The 17,366-nt window shown below is 42.5% G+C and overlaps 1 protein-coding gene across 3 annotated transcripts in view; it reads right to left on the bottom strand.

Moving 5' to 3' along the window:
- Nucleotides 1-17,366, bottom strand: part of TFCP2 (transcription factor CP2) — a 135,783-nt gene that overhangs the window by 76,985 nt on the left and 41,432 nt on the right. For all 3 annotated transcript variants that reach the window (XM_077483681.1, XM_077483680.1, XM_077483682.1), the window contains one exon: nucleotides 2,453-2,529. In XM_077483681.1, coding sequence (XP_077339807.1) covers nucleotides 2,453-2,529 — 77 coding nt within the window. The remainder of the gene's footprint in view (nucleotides 1-2,452; nucleotides 2,530-17,366) is intronic.

A 17,366-nucleotide genomic window follows, 5' to 3' on the forward strand; every position in this document is an offset into this window, starting at 1 on the left:
GATCCGTCAGGGCTTTTTCGGATGCCTGGTCAGCAGACCAGCATTTAACCAAATCAGGCGCCTCAGAACCACTGCTGACACTGAAGCCCTGGATAACAGAGGAAGAGTATCCAGGGCCACGTCACAAACGTACTTAAGGCCTTGCACTAGTTGGTCTGCTAGTTCCACGCAGACAGGAGAAGACTGTTGCTCTGCCAATTTGCGGTACAACAGTTTTGCCCACTCAGTGTGTGCGACACAAGTGCAGATGCCAGTACTGGTCTCACGGCGGACCCAACAACCGTAAACAAGGAATGAGCCACTGCCTCGGACTTCCTGTCCATGGGATCCTTAAATGCAGGAGTCCCCTCTACCGGGATTGTGGTTACTTTATTTAACCTGGATACTGGGGGGGGGTCCACGACCAGAGAAGCCACTTCTTGAGAAGGCTTTCCTCAAAAGGGTAACGCACCGCCACGGATTTGGGGACCGAAAAGGTCCATTGCAGACAACCCCATTCCATGTAAATGAACTTGTCAAAATAAGTCAGATACGGGAACACCTTTGGTGAACATGCTGGCTTGCGGGACCCAAAGGGGACCGCAACATCAACAGAGGGATCTGCTAGCTCCTGAATCTTCAGGGTATCACGCACAGCTGTGATAAGTGCACCAACAAGCGCTTTGTCGGGCAAGGACCCGGATGGGGACTCGTCCTCACTGTCCTCACAGTCCTGGTGAGCGTCATCTGACAAGACAAAGCAGGGGTCACCAGCCTCAGCAGGACCAGAGTCTGCGTCAGAGCTCTCCCCAGAGGATGGGGGGGGGGGGGGGCTGTTTTTTTTTTTTGCATGTGCCACCTCTATCTTGGCAATGAACGAATTGAGGACCGCCGTCAGGGTGTCCATAGGCACTGCGCAGTCCGCAGGTGAACTGGTTGCAATTGCCTGGATTTTGGGGGAAGAAACGCCAGTTCCTGAAGCCATGCTGACCCTTACCCTGTCTGCCACCCGAAGGGGACTTAGGACAGTGAGACAGTCCCACCCTCCTTACTGCTGCTGGCTGAGGGGCTCTTTCCCGCTGGACTCATCACCCTGAGGAGTTCTGCACTATTCAGCAGGTAGTGCTTGTAGTCCCTGTTGGCTCTCAGGTGCAGAGGAAACCCTGCTGTGTCAGTGGAAGCAGCTGCAAATGGCGCTAAAACTGCTCTAAAGTGTGCTCAGGCTTCAAGAAAATGGCCGCCCAGCATCCAGCACAAAGACATAAAACACAGGGAAAATGGCTGAGGGCACAGCAGCACATGCTGCCGCTAAAGAATACTAAAAAAAACACGTGTTCAGGCTACAAGAAAATGGCCGCTGGTGTTCCGAATAGGAAATCAGCAGGAAAATTACAGCTGAAGCCCAGGAGAGCATGCTGCTTTGCCCACACCTAAAATGGCTGAAAACAGCTCCATGAGGTACAGGGAGAAATCAATGGCGGTGAGCACACAGCTGCACAGGGCATCAGCATGGCCTCACAGACACCTTCCAGGGACATGGAAAACAGGACCCAGGACACAGCTAGCCAGCGCAACCTCCCCTGCCCCCCCCCCCCCAGGGGAGCCCCTGCATAGTACTACACACACAGCTCAGCAGCCACATGCAGCATCCCCCACGGGGGGGGGGGGGGGGATAGGGACAGGGAGAGAAGAGAGGGAGGTGAGGGACCCTCCGAATCAGCCCTGCTGAGGCAGGGAGAGCTGTACTTACCAGTCCTGAAGAGCTGGGAGACATTCCATCACATACCTACTCACTGAGCAGTACAGGTTGGCTGCTGGTCCGGCATACTGTGAAGCAGATATCAGTAGCCCGGTCATACGTATGCCCCGGAGCATAAAAGCTCACCGACCACCTCTGGAGCTGAGGTTTCGTCGTGGCCTGCCTAGTGTGTAGCTGGGGCCTGCACATGCTCAATGGCCGGACTGGGGAGACTACAAGGATAAGAGTATCCAGCCTGTCACCCAGCCGGCTGGATCACAGGATCAATCATCTTGCGCAAAAAGTCACGCTTCTGCTGAAAGGAAAAAAATAAAAAAATAAAAAAGCACAGACCGATTTGCCTGCAGAGTTCCTAGGTCCTTCTTCACTAGGCAAAATAAAACTGATAGCTACATAGCAGGCTGGAGGGTTGTTGCCCAAGAGACCGCCCCCTGGGCGGAACTAAGAGTTCTGAGAGTTGTATTACAATTGATGCCTAGTATCTCCTAGTAATAGGGCATAACAACCCAATGGCTAAGAGAGGAGCTGTGTCGGTCGGTGAATATAAGAGAAACATGTTTAGGGATTTTAATGAACCGTCGGGCCTAAAATCATGTTTTAAACAGGTGTGTAAAAACAGCTCTGGCAGCAAAAGTTTAAATGCCAGTTATGAACCACACCATTACCAATGTACATTTTTCAAGTGGTCTTTAACAAAACCTATTAAAAACTTACCTTAACTAATTTGCCAGTTAACTCTGGTAATTCTCCTAGCTTTCTATTGTCCAACATCCTGATTTCATAAGACTGACCTGTGGAAAGCAGAAAGAAACAAATTAAATTTGGCTTTTATTAGTTTCTTTAGAAATGGAAATGGCTAAGAAGTGTCCATTTTTTTTTATTTATTTTTTTAAAGCGTTAAACCTAAAAGCAAACATTGTATTGTACCAATTCTTAGATATGATGGCTGCATTTGTTTTCTTTTTTATGCCTTCTCTCATTTTCACCTGGTGATCCTTCTAGCAAGGTCTTGTCAACAGAAGAAGCTATCCTGCATATGCAGCAGTTGGAGGGATGAGACTCGCCATTTACCACTTTTACAGGAGTGCTTACCATGACCATTTTTTTTTTTCGTTTTTTTTAAATAACCAAAACCCCTTAATCGCCAAAAGGACAAAAAACAAAAAAAAACAAAAACTGTTGCTGTAACTGCATATAAAGTGTTAGCTGGAGTTTCCATTTGCTAGTGTATTTAAAATCAGCTAGAGAATCCAACAATCTCCTCCCCCCAGACTGGCAATGCCGTTGTCCAAAAGGTGTCGCAGGGTGTCTACACTCTGGATGAAGCAGCACAAATACAGGAAAGTCTGTTACTAGACAAATAACCAGGCAAACTAATGCAGTCACCACATTTAATGAATGACAAGCTGCAATATATGACGTTTTGGGTTTAATACCACTTTAGGATACCCTCTAATGTAATGTATTACTTCGATCCCATCAATCTCTTTATCTGTCTCTGCCCTCAAGGAGCTTACAATCTAAGGTTCCTAACTCGCAGCAATACAGATTTCAACATCACCACACAAAAATGTAGAGACTGTACTTCGTTATACGTCAAAGATTGGAAACCAGGCATTGCGATAGTGTTGCACAATATAAAAAAAAAAAAAAAAAAAAAAAAAAAAAAAAAGTTTAGTTTCTGTTCTCTAATGTTCTTTGGAAGGAAAAATACAAGTGATCCAATTTCTGAAAACAATTTCAATTTTAAGCAGCAAGATATGAGAGCAACTCCAAGACTTCAAAGGCTGATATTTCTACAATGCATGTAAATGCAACAAATAAGCCGGCCATAGAAGGATCAAGATTGGCCGGTTCAGCAGGGACCAGTCATATTTCCATCCATGTTATGCCAAGGTTTTTGCCACTGGATCAGCACTGATCTAGGTATTCTGATGGTGGGGAACTCTCTCCACTGTCTGAATACAACACCTCAAAAGCAAGGATTCCCTCATCCACCTTGAATGTGTGGATATGTGTATAGAGTATGTTTTATGTTAAATCTACTGGTTGCAAAATAAAAATAAAAAATAAACAAACAAATAAAAGGATTCACGTATGGGTCGCTTTAGTAAAATTTTCACCCCAATATACACGACTAATTCTAGAATAAAGTACATGAGAAGTGGTGAAAGGTTACAATGGTTGTGAAACTCTGTTCTTGCAAAATATAGGAGGTGAATAGCTGAGTACTGCATAGGGGCAGAGAGGTATTAATTCACATACAATGGAATTCATGCTTATATACCATGTATGTATGAAAGAATGTGACTGTACTGGACTGTGATAAAATATTTCAGAAGCAGCTAGCATATGTGCAGAAAAGACTGACCCCGCCAAGAGTAAACTCAAATCAAACTTGGGAGAAAAAAAAAAAAGGGGGGGGGGGGGGGAGTAAAACCACACACTTTGCTATTGTAGGACAATAAAAAAAATAAAAACACATTGTCTAAAATGATTAAGTTAAAAAAAGTGGCCATAAGTGGAGGCCTGTCACCAAGTATGGCCAGCAATGAGAAAGCCTCTTGTGCTTGCTCAGATTAAATGTACTGTCTTGATGAGTTAACAGTTTTTCTACTTTATTTGGTGAATACTATAATGTGGCACATTTTTCAAAGAGCAAACGAGCATTTACAGACATTTTCAGAAATGAAAAATGAGTTTAACAGGCTAAAAAAAAAATAAAAAAAATAAAAAAAATAAAAAAGAAGGACAAAATATGTGAAAACCAGACACCAGCTGCCAAAGATTCTTAGCCCTGCCCATAAGTAGTAATTTATATACAAAGCCACGATGCATTATCTTTAACACTGTTTGCATCACTTCAGAGTAGTGCACTTAAAACTCCTCACCAAACTTAATCATTTTCCTACAGCGAACCTTCACCCCCTACCTGCCCAAGGCAATTTTCAGCTTTCAGCGCTGTCGTACTGTGAATAAATGCGTGGTCATGCAGCACTGTACCCATATGAAATTTCTTTTTCACAAATAGAGCTTTCTTATGGTGGTATTTAATCACAGCTGGGTTTATTTTTTACTAAACAAACAAAAAAGGCAACATTTAAAAATAAAAAAAATACGATTAGAAAAAGAAATCTGAGAAGTTCGTTATAGTTTCGGTTCCAAAATTTAGCAAACAGGTAATTTTTCTTCAGTAGTGATGAGGCAGCACTGATACAATCAGCACACTGATGACCAGTGTAGATTGATTGTTATACTGGCTCTCACTTCTCCTCGCGCTGTGGCTGTGAAAGCAATGTCGATAACTGGCAAGTGCGTTTACATCACATGGTAAAGAGCCACTATGACTAATTCTTTACCCTGATCAGCTGTGTCCAAAAGGATACAGCGACCATAGAGCGTGCCACAGGGTGTGCGATTCTAAGAGGAAATCTCCCAAAACTGGACAACTGCACTGTAGCAGTCATTCCACTATACATGGTTGGCAAGTGGTCAAAGTATTACTAAACCCACAACAGTACAATCAGTCTGTATATGCAGCAAAGGATGCTTGTTATACTCAATGTGGAACCTAAAAGCGTTAATCCTGCGCACTGGTAAAAATGTTGTTGGATCCTGCATTCACTGATCCTCCCCTTCTTCCAGTCCCCAATACATCTGCTAACAGTACAGAGCCTTGGGGGCACTCTGCACATGCTCAGTTTGGTGTGTGTGTGTTGCTAGAGTTTATTTTTTCGGAGGATGCATGTGATTAGCACAGGGCCAATCAACACTGTCCAGACAGAGGGTCAGGGGTCATGCAACCTCATAGGTCAGTCAGGAGAGAATAAAAAACTCCTAAAAGCTTTACCAGTGTTCGGGTGGACACTGATAGAAGTCACAAGACTGCTATATACTGCTGACAAGAAAAATGTATTTAGCAGTTTAGATTTACTAAAAAATTGAAATTTTGTGTACTGTGGGAGAGCAAATATAGTGAATGTAGGGTCCTGGGTTTAGTTAGACTTTACAGTGGTGCTAAAGGTTGTTTTGACCTTTATGCATTCTCTGCATGAAGGTAAAAAACCTTTTACGTTTAGCCCTCAAACCCCCCCCCCTCCTCTAAATGCTTACCAGAGGCCAATCTCAATCCAGCAAAGTACCAGAGAGCAGCAGTGGGAGCCATATAATGCATATACTGTTTTGGGGTTCTATGCAATTTTCTAGCAAATGAGGATTTTTACATGTAGGAGAGAAATGTCAGAATTGTCCTGGGTGCTCCAGAACAACTGAAGGTGCTCCCTCTGCATGTTGGGCCTCTATGTGGCCACGCTGTATAAATGTTTCACACATGTGGTATTGCCATACTCGGGAATAATAGCAGAATGTGTTTTGGGGTGTAATTTGTGGTATGCAATAAATTGAATGGTGGGGAAAAAAAAAAATTACAACTTTAAAAAACTCACCTTGCAGCTTTCTAAATACTTTGGAATATCTTATTTAAAAAAAAGTGTCATGGGGGGAGTTATTTGTACTTTTCTGGCATGTTAGGCTCTCAAGAAATTAGATATGCCATCAGTACTTCAGGTGAGATCAATTTTCAGATATTGGCACCATAGCTTGTAGACACTAACTTTCACAAAGACCAAATAATATACACCAATTTGTACGTATTTTACCAGAAATATGTAGTGGTATAAATTTTGGCAAAAATGTATGAAGAAAAATTACTAATTTGCAAAATTTTATAACAAATTAAGAAAAAATTTATTTATTTTAACAGGATTTTCAGTCTTTTCTTTTATAGCGCAAAAAATAAAAACCCAACAGTGATTAAATACCACCAAAAGAAAGCTCTATTTGTGTGAAAAAAAGGAAAGTAGTTGTCATTCAAAATGTGAGAGCACCGAAAATTGGTCTGGTTAGGAAGGGGGTTTAAGTGGCCAGTGGTCAAAAACAAAAAAAGTTGTCTTTTTGAAGTGTATGGCAGCAACAAGTCTCCGGTGGGACAGGCAAACAAAATCTTGAAAAGTAAGTGGTAGTAACAATGAGGAGCTGTAAGAACATTTAGCAAAAGGCCAGTAACATGATTGGGTATAAAAAGATAATCTTAAGAGAGTCAGTCTCAGAAGTAAAGATGAGAAGAGGTTCGCAAAAAAAAAAGAAAAGTTAGGTCAAAAAATTGTCAGACAATTTAAGAACAACGTTTGAAAAATACTTGAAATAAATCTATGAATTATAAAGATTCAGTAGATCTTGAGAAATCTGTGTACAAGGGACAAGGCCAAAATGCAATATTGGATGCCCATGACCTTCAGGCACTGCAATAAAAACAGGCATAGTTCTTTCATGGACATGACTGCATGGGCTCAGGAAGTGTTAAATTAGGCTCCTGCGCTGTATGTGGAATAAGGAGTGATAGTCTGGATTAGCTGGATGCCGCAAACACTTTCATGAGAAACCTACTCATGTAAAAATAAAATAAAGAAAAAAAAAAAAACAATGGTGTTGCGCTTCCAAAGGGAGTAAACACTATATCAGAATGGAGAGAAACTTATTACTAAAAAAATTAAGTGTGACCTAATGGTGTGTGATCACCTCAGATAGCCTTGGGAGCAACCCAAAGAACTACTGTTAAACTTAAATCCACATATATGAAAATAACCAAACACAAACGTGGTATAGTTGGGAAAAAACTACCCCAACTAAAGTGCTCGTATAAATCAAATGTGTATAAACAAAATACTGTGCACGATAAAAAACATGAGAGTGATCAAAATGGCATCAAAGTGCTAGGTGCATCTTATAAATGTGAAACAAAAACACATAAAGCTTGCATCAAAAGTGTTAAGTGCATATAGTAAACATAGAACGATTTAAAACACACACAATAGTCCAGCTAAGTGAACAAAGTCCAGTGAATATCAAATACAATTATAAAGTGACTCCGTGCTTGTAAAGTGCATAACGAGTCTTCCTCCACTCTGGTGATTCCACGTGTTAGTGCACACACTAGGTAATTACCTCCCTGCTGTAGAATATACAGCGTATCTGCAGCCTCCTCAGAGGTACACCAGGAATCAGAGGGGGGGGGGGGGGGGGGGAACGACTTCAAAAAGCCACTCTCAGATCTCCGTCCATGTAGCCTCCATAAGTGTATTCCAGTATGGCTCAAGGAATAAATGCAAGGGCAACCATAGTGTAGCAAGTTTTTAAAATCACAACTGTTTATTCATGAATTAAAATACTCACAAACAAATGAGGTGAGTCAAGCAGTAGCAGCAAAGTTACGAGTGAACCGCTCGAGTGCACGGGCTCAGGAAGACTTCCAAAATTTACCAACTTTGAACACAATTCACCGTGCCATCCAAAAATGCAAGGTAAATCGCCATCATGAAAGAAACCCAAATCTGAACACGATCCAGAAATAGATGTCCTTTCTAGGCCAAAGACATTTAAAATGGTCTGTTGCAAAGTGGAAAACACATTCTGCGGTAAGACTAATAAAACTGACATTTTTGTCAATCATGGGCGCTGCATCCTCCAGACTAATAAGGGGATGGCCCTTCCAGCTTGTTCAAAAGGTTGCAAATCTTATGGTATGGGGATGCCTTGGTGCATATGAACAGCTGGAAAGCACTATCAATGCTAAGAGATATATCCAGGTTTTACAGCAGCACATGCCCACACCCAGAGGACATCTTTCCGGCAAAACCTTGCGGTTTAGGATTCTCCTGCTGAAACATGCATCTATATGGACAACAGCATGGCTTAGTAATAGAAGAGTTTGGGTGCTTAACTGGCCTGCCTGCAGTTCAAAACCAGGACTGTTGAGCAGTTAGAATCCTTTATCAGGCAAGAATGGGAAAAAAATCCTCTCCCAAAACTCCAGCAAATGGACTCCTCAGATCCCAGGCATTTACAGAGTGTTGTTAAAAGAAGAGGGGATGTTACACCATGGTAAACATGGCCCTGACCCAACTTTGAGACATGTTGCTGCCATCAGTTTCAAAGTTACCTTATTTTATCTTTATGCATTATACCTTGTGTGACTAGTCCTGCAGCCTCTTGGGACATGTGACGTGTCCAAGAAAGCTGCAAGGGACATCTTCACCTAGGTGAGGATTACAGATATTGGAAGCATTTTTTATTTATTTTTTTTTTAAAGCTAAAAAAAAAGTCGAAGTTCACCTTTATAGAAAAAAATAAGTGCATTTTTTTTCCCCTGAAAAAAATAACACATTTTTCCAAGCAGGAGCTTGGAAAGCATTGCACCAACAATCAGCAGATCAAAAGGTGCCATGTTAACTCCTGCAGACATATCCTCTGGCTTTCAGCCCATACTTCTTCTGGAAAAGCTGTAAGCCAGAGGACATGTCAATAGATGAGAGCACTCAGCACCCCAGAAGCCCACAGAAACTACAACTCCACCTACCGCAGTGGCAGATGGTACTTGCAGTTTGTTAATTCACAGGAAACTGAATGACCGACGCAGCTGTGTGGGCAGAGCCCTGACCAGCCACAATCTTTTCAAGTGACATAAGGTGCAGGGAGAAGAACCCCAGCCCACGGTACCAGGGGAAGCAGTGGAATAGGCAGCAGGAGCAAAAAAAAAAAAAAAGTTACGTTACACCCTAGGTGTTCGTTTAATAAATCAATTTAAAAATGGTGGCTGCAAGTTGAATGGATGGGCCTCCAAGGTTATACTCTCTGAAATATTCACCGTCATGCACAACACAGGAAAGAAATGGGGAGCTTAGGGAACTTAATGCATAGCTAAAGACCTGCTGTACAAGGGAAGGATATGGATTGCTAGAGCATTGAGCCGATTTTTCAATTGGGGTATGACCTATATTGCTAAAGATGGTTTGCACCTAACTGCAAGGGGGTCTGCTGTGCTGGGGAAGAGGTTTACGGCGAGGCTGGAGGAGTATTTAAACTAGGATTCGGGGGGAGGGAGAATTAGAAGACAGGAGTCAGACAAATGGGAGGGTAAACTGGGGAAAGGCCATGGCAGGTGATAGGTTTCCCATGTTACATGCAACTATGGGCAATTATAGTATTATTTGTACTACAAAAAAAATAAAAAATACACAAGACACAAGTACAAAATGCAAAAACGTATTAGGATTGCTCACCAATGCTAGAAGGCTGTCAAGCAAGATAGAAGGGTTAGAGGCTTTGGTGCATATAGAGAACTAGGATTTAACTGGTATTGATGATTCTTGGCTTCATTCTTCACACATATTGGACTATCAATATTCCTGGCTATGCCTTTTTTTATTTTTTTTTATTTTTTATTTTTTTAAAGAAAGATGGAGAACAGGAAGGTGGCTGTGTGTCTCTATGTGGGAGGACATCTCAAAGCAAACCTTGTTGAAAGAATGTGCTATGGTGCTTAAACATTATGGGTGGATCCCCATATGGGTGTGAATACGTCAAAGTAACTAATACTACTACAGGCCACTTAGTGTTAACGAGGAAGTGGAGACTACTCTTTTTGTATCGAGCTAAGACTGATAATGGGAGATTTTAACTACCCAGAAATTGGAGTAAAGATACTGCTGGAACTTATAAACCTATTACAAGACCGATAACATCACATGCCTGATGAAGGGGTCCAGCACAGCTCCAAAACTTTGCACTTCATTGCTGTGAGGTGATCTCTCATCAAAAAAAAATAAAAAATCCGGACTGTGAAGATCTGTGGTGTGCTGGCAAATAGTTACACCGTTCTGTCGAGAATTGATCGCAATTCCTGGTTAAAGGTTCCAAAAGGTGACAAATGTAAAATGGTAACGGAATTTTCCAAAATCGGGTATGTAATGGGAGTCCCAAAGGTGTTGAAATGCACTGCACAGTCAAAGATGAGACTGTTGTGAGGCCTCATTGGTGCCATCAATTAAAGTTTTGAGCGTTTTACTGCACAAAAGTGGGAGGTGTGAGAAGAATAAGCAAGCAGAGTATTTAATAGAATCCCAGACAGATGTATCAAAAAGAGGGATCCAATGTATAGGGGAAAGGAGGGATTGGGTCTGTTTTGAAAGGTGCAGTTTTAACTATGTTTAATTGGACTAAAGGGATACCTTTTAACATTTATAAAGGATAGAGTATGTGTGATGAAAGTACCATTTCAGCATTAGCAGATGACACTAAAGTATGTAGTATAGTAATGTCCTTACAGGATATCTCCAACTTACAAGTTGATGTCAATGAACTATTTAATTGGGCACCTATGTGACAAATTAGTTTTAGGGCTGATAAATGTAAAGTTATGCACTTGATGGCTAAAAGCATTAATGCATCATACAGTACATGTGGGGGAAGTCAAAGGCAGAGAAGGATCTGTGTGTTCTGGAAGATCAGACTTAAAGTGGGGTGCCCCCTAAAAAAAAAAAAAAAAAAGTCAGCAGCTACAAATACTGCAGCTGCTGACTTAATAAATCGGACACTTACCTGTCCCAGGGTCCAGCGATGCGGGGGAATGAAGCCCCCCTCGTTCCCCCGCTCCGCTTGCAGCGCCGTCATTTGTACTGTGGGCATCCGGCTGTGGCTTCGCAGCCGAGCACCCACTGCGCATGCGCGAGCGGCGGCGTGATACGCCACACAGCCACCTGGGACACGCGACAGGTCCCAGGTGACTGTGCGGGGTGAGGGGGAAGTGATGTCACCAGCCCGGGCAAGGAAGAAGGCAGACTACAAAGGGACCCCCTAACAACAGATATTTAGAGATGAGTAAAAAAAAAAAAAATAAAAAAAAAAAAAAATCCCAATTTTTTTTTTTTTTTTTTAATAATTTTAAACAAGGTTTTATTTTTTGGTGGCAACACCACTTTAAAGTGATTGTAAAGTCAGAAGGCTTTTTATCTTAATGCATGCTATAAAAAGCCTTCTGTGTGCAGCAGCTCCCCTCAGCCCCTAATACTTATCTGAGGTCCCTCTAGACCCAGCGATGTTTCAGCAGTGTCTCCCCTCCTCATTGGCTGAGACAGCAGAATGGCGCCACTGGCTCCCGTGCTGCTGTCAAAGTCAGCCAGCCAATGGGAGAAACGGGGTGGGGCTCAGTCTGAATGGACACAGGGAGCTCAGCCCATGTGCCCCCATAGCAAGCTGCTTGCTGTGGGGGCACCCAGCAGGAGGGAGGGGCCAGAGGCACCAAAGAGGGACCCAAGAAGAGAAGGATCTGGGCTGCTCTGTGCAAATGAACTGCACAGCACAGGCAAATAACAGTTTTTTTTTTTTTTTTTTTTTTTAAGAAGGACTTTACAATCATTTAAGCTGGCCATAGATGTCTAGTATATTTAACAAAAACTCTTGGAAAAAGAAAGTTCATTTATTTTTCTAATCATTAGTGGGGTTAATGCGACATTCATTTTCGACCACAATGATGAGAAAATTCAAAAGGAGCAGGACTGAAAATGTTTCTCAAATTAAAAAACAGCGTAGGTGGTTTTCATTTGGTCCAGTCATTATAAGATTGCTTTCATCATTCAAACAAAATTTATTGGACAAATGTTCTGAGAATTTGCTTCCAATTTTTCCCAAGACTTTTCCTAAGGAATATGCGTTACAAATTCTAGCCAGCTTTAATAGCATGCAATGGCAAATTGCAGTTTCTAAAGCAAGCAAAAATACTTTGTAGTAAAAAAGAGTTAGATACCAGAAGAGACATGCCCCTGTACAAAAGACCTCTTCTGGAACATGTATTTCAGTTTTGGGCACAAGTTCACTATAAGGATATTGGGGAACTGAAGAAAGTGCAAAGGGCAAGCAAAATTACAAGACACACTCTGGAGCTCAGTTGAGGAAAAATTTGCGAAAGTGAATTTATTTATTAAGGGGGGATAGGGTCAGCATTTTTAAATGTAAAGAAACTAACATGCTTCATAGGGTAAGTATATATCGAACCCTTGAAAGTGATCTCTGGTACTACAGGGATAATGCGGACTGCCAGATCTGTTTGCCAGAGAGCACAAAGCAAGGTGATAGAGAGCAAAACTGCAGTATCACAGATGTTCTGGCACCAGGAGACAGAAAAGGTCAAGAGACATCTCCTCACCCCTAGAGAAGTGGGGGTGCCCCTCAATATTCAGAGTGGCTTGGAAGCCATATATTGGAAGGATTGAAAGAAACCCTTCATAACCTCAGGAGTTAACAGACCCGCTGGTCAGAGATAAACACCTTTTCTTCTGGGGAAGGAAGTTGCTTTTTAACCCCACCATCATCTTGATGTACTTATCCTAAGAGGGACCAAAAATGGGAACCGCAAAATTTTTTTTATATATATATATATATATATATATATATATATATATATATATATATATATATATATATATATATATATATATATATATATATATATATACACATATACACATACATATACACACACACATACACACAAGGTGGTAGCTTAGCTGAGAAGCAGTTTCCATCTTCAGGAAACCACCTTCTGATGGTCAATCTCCAGGCCGAGGTGACATCATTTCTGTCAGGTTTGGGATTGCTGAATCTGTGCAGAAAGTTATGTGTGCGCCCCCCCCCCCCCCATCTGTAGTTTACTACCACTTTCATGCAGAAGAGACCAAGCATGTATCTTCATTAAAAATCCTGCCTCTTAACTATGTCTGTAGTCTAAGCCCTCAGCAAGGTCAGAAATTTTGCCCATGAATGCGGACCTTGTGGCAGAAAATTCCTCTAGACAAGAAGGGCGAGGTAGCCATGGTCCGAGAAAGAGAAAGGCCGAGACTCAGAATGGGGGAAAGCATTAGATTTTCATTTATGGTCCATGTGTATTTTTACAAATGGCCCCGTCAGTCCAGGGGAAAGTTGTGAATGGAGCATGCCTGCCACACAGGTTTTGGCATTTCATACTGTCAACTGGTGGCAGGGAAAGGTCTATAGCAGCATACAGGGATGTTAAGCACTCGCCACACCTTATTCCCCACCTGGGAAATAACTTGTCGTTTTTGGAATAAATCAGTACCGTTCGAGACAGGATGAAAACAGGCTGTGATAGAGCATCTATGTAGGGCTGACAAGACCCAGAGTGGACTCACTGCTAGTCGAGAGACTGAATAACTTTTGCTGGATTTTGGATTGTGACCATCACACCTGCAAAAGAACCTCTTGCTTTTGGTTGTGTTTTTGTGCTACAACAATGGACAAAAGCAAGAATCCCTTTAAAAACACACTTTGGCATGTGGATCACCTGTGTCTGCTTGAAATGGAACCCCACAGCATACATAAAATATGTCCCACCCACACCCCAATGGCAGTGGTGCAGGAGGGGGAGGAGGTCTCAGCGCAAGCCCCAGTAGGCTGCAGTAACTCTGTCCCAGAGAGAAAAATCACTACTTGTATGTGCACAGGGGCAGGAAACAGAAGATGTTGCTTGGCTGATGCAGAATCCAAATTGGGAGAGGCATGGCGAGGACACTCCGAAACTCCCCCTCCCTCCTCAGTGGCGGTTACTGTCCTGCTGAAAGGCCCAAACACATTATCCCTGGTCATTCCTCAAATAGGATTACCACAACTGGGCCATCCAGTATGCATGTTAATGCCACGTCAAAAATCCCATCCCCTGCTCAGTAAATATAAGTATGTATGGATAGATGGTTTTTGTGTTTAGACACTTGAGAGGACCCACCCAGCACCCCACAGGATCACCCGTTTTTGTACATTATGGGAAAGTAGAAACGGCCATATGACATGATGGACTTGGTAATATATATATATATATATATATATATATATATATATATATATATATATATATATATATATATATATATATATATATATATATACACACACACATATACACACACACACACACACAGGGATATTGCCTGAGCGCCGTTATCAGTGTTTGTACCTTCTTGGTTTGTTCAGTCAAGTTATGTGAATCCCCCTCTCTCTCTTTTTCTATTAGTGTAGATTCAAACTCTCTATAACCGCAGACACAGTGGCTCATTTAGATGTTGCAGGTACCGAGTATATAGCACTGCATATTGGTTCCCCATTTATAACAATATGGTCTTTTTGTGCAGATAGCTCCTTTAAGGGCTTTTGCCGCAGCTTTCTGCATTGTCAATTAAGTCTCCCCTTAACCCAAACACATCTGATGCATTCTTTAGGACAGGGGTCTCAAACTGGCGGCCCTCCAGCTGTTGCAGAACTACAATTCCCATGAGGCATTGCAAGGCTGACAGTTACAAGCGTGACTCCCATAGGCAGAGGCATGATGGGACTTGTAGTTCAACAGCTGGAGGGCCGCCAGTTTGAGACCCCTGCTTTAGGAGGCAATCCTCTACCCCTTAAACCCCACCCCCCTTCCGAGGGATAGTATCATGTATATGTAGATATTGTATATGGATATACAATTATGTTCTGTTCATGTCAAATTTCTTAGAACCAAACACGAATTCCCAAGCCCTAAAGAAGTGGCTTGTGCCACAAAACATGTAGGCCAATCCTGTATGGCACATGCTCCAATGTGTCTCATGGTTCTTAATACTCCTGTATTTTTAACAGATGTGGGCTTACGATTGTCCTCACTGTGTTTGTCTTTTAGCTACTAATAAACAAATAGTTTTTGCATATTAAGCCCATTTTTACTTATATATTGTGACACACCCAGGGAACTTCCATTTAACCACTTTCAGACCGGACCAATTTGCTGGTCAAAGACCAGACCACTTTTTGCGATTCGGCACTGCGTCGCTTTAACTGACAATTGCGCGGTCGTGCGACGTGGCTTCCAAACAAAATTTACGTCCTTTTTTTCCCACAAATAGAGCTTCCTTTTGGTGGTATTTGATCACCCCTGCGGTTTTTATTTTTTGCGCTATAAACAAAAATAGAGCGACAATTTTGAAAAAAAAACGCATTATTTTTTACTTTTTGTTATAATAAATATCCCCCAAAAATATATAAAAAAACATTTTTTTCCCTCAGTTTAGGCTGATACGTATTCTTCTACATATTTTTGGTAAAAAAAAAAAAAAATCGCAATAAGCGATTATTGATTGGTTTGCGCAAAAGTTATAGCGTTTACAAAATAAGGGATAGTTTTATAGCATTTTTATTAATAATTTTTTATTATTATTTTTTTTACTAGTAATGGCGGCGATCTGCGATTTTTATTGTGACTGCGACATTGTGGGGGACCCATCGGACATTTTTGACACATTTTTGGGACCATTGTCATTTATACAGTAATCACTGCTATATAAATGCAGTGATTCCTGTGTAAATGACACTGGCAGTGAAAGGGTTAACCAGTGGGTGGCAGTGTAGGGGTTAAGTGTTCCTAGGGGTGTGTTACTAACTGTGGGGGGGTTGGGCTTTCATTTAGTGTACACTGATCTCTGCTCCAATCACATGGAGCAGAGATCAGCGTCACTAGTTGCTAGGCAGAATGGAAAAATGTTGTTTACACAGCATTTCCTCCATTCGGCCGCTCCGTGAGACGATCGCGGGGATGCCCGCGGCGATCGAGTCCGCGGGTCCCGCGACCGGACTCACGGGGGTCCCAACCAGCGCGGGAGCGCGCCGCCGGCAGCGCGCTCCCGATGGCAGGGCGGCATCGAATATTGGACGTACCTGTACGCCAATATGCCTGCCCGTGCCATTCTGTCGACGTACATCGTCGTGCGCTGGTCGGGAAGTGGTTAAACACTCATTTACAAACATGGTCTTTTGTGTTTATTTGTTCTTCTCCACATCACAATTACAGCATATAACAGTTTAACCCCAAAAAAGTGGACACCCTGGGAGAAGTTTAAAGGGCTTCTGCCTTGTTCTCGCCAAATTCAAAAGCTGGGACAGGGGCTTAACTCCATCAATGGTAGATAGACCCTTGCAGGGAGCTTCATAGGCCAGCAGACCATGGCTCTAGACTGAAAGAGCTCCCTGAGGCCAGTTCTACATGTTGCACTGTGTGTGGTAAAAGCACCCACATTAGTATTCAGTGCAAAGCAACATTACAGGCCAGCCCTACATCTTCCAAAACAAGTAGGGACCATGTACGATCCCCAAGGCTCTGCCAAGAAGTCTACTGAGCTCGAAGCTACATAAAGCTGCAGTGGTGGCAGTTCTTGAACACTGGTCTTGGAGACAAAATACGAGTAATGATATTGGATCTGTACATGACCCCTGAAGGCCCCGGGTGAAAGTTAACCGCCACTTATCAGAAACCCCCATCCAGAAGGGTACCAGACAGGAATGTCCTCTAACCCATTCATTTTACAACTAGAGCCCTTTCAACTAGTACAAAACAGTGGCGTATACAAGGACATATTTCCCCAGAACCCCATCTATCACTTATGAAAACACTACAGACCTTCAGCAGCGCCTGGTGCTCCATTTTTTTGGGGGTGGGAGCAAACAAAGCCCCAACCAACACCCCCCCCCCCCCAAATCACTCGCCTGCGATAGGGCCTACAGACAGATCGATCGATATATATACCCACTTAAGGGGGGGGTGCGGGGAGCAAACAAAGCACCAAACAACCCCCCCCCTTCAAATCACTCGCCCGCGAGGGCCTACAGACAGATCGAGATTGATCGATATATACAGATATATACCCACTTAAGGACCAAGCCTGTTTTTCAGACTGTGTTTACAAGTTAAAAACATGTT

Source organism: Lithobates pipiens, unplaced genomic scaffold (genome assembly GCF_037356315.1).
Source record: "Lithobates pipiens isolate NorthernLeopardFrog02 unplaced genomic scaffold, aLitPip1_a1.2 Scaffold_16, whole genome shotgun sequence".
NCBI classification, from domain to species: domain Eukaryota; kingdom Metazoa; phylum Chordata; class Amphibia; order Anura; family Ranidae; genus Lithobates; species Lithobates pipiens.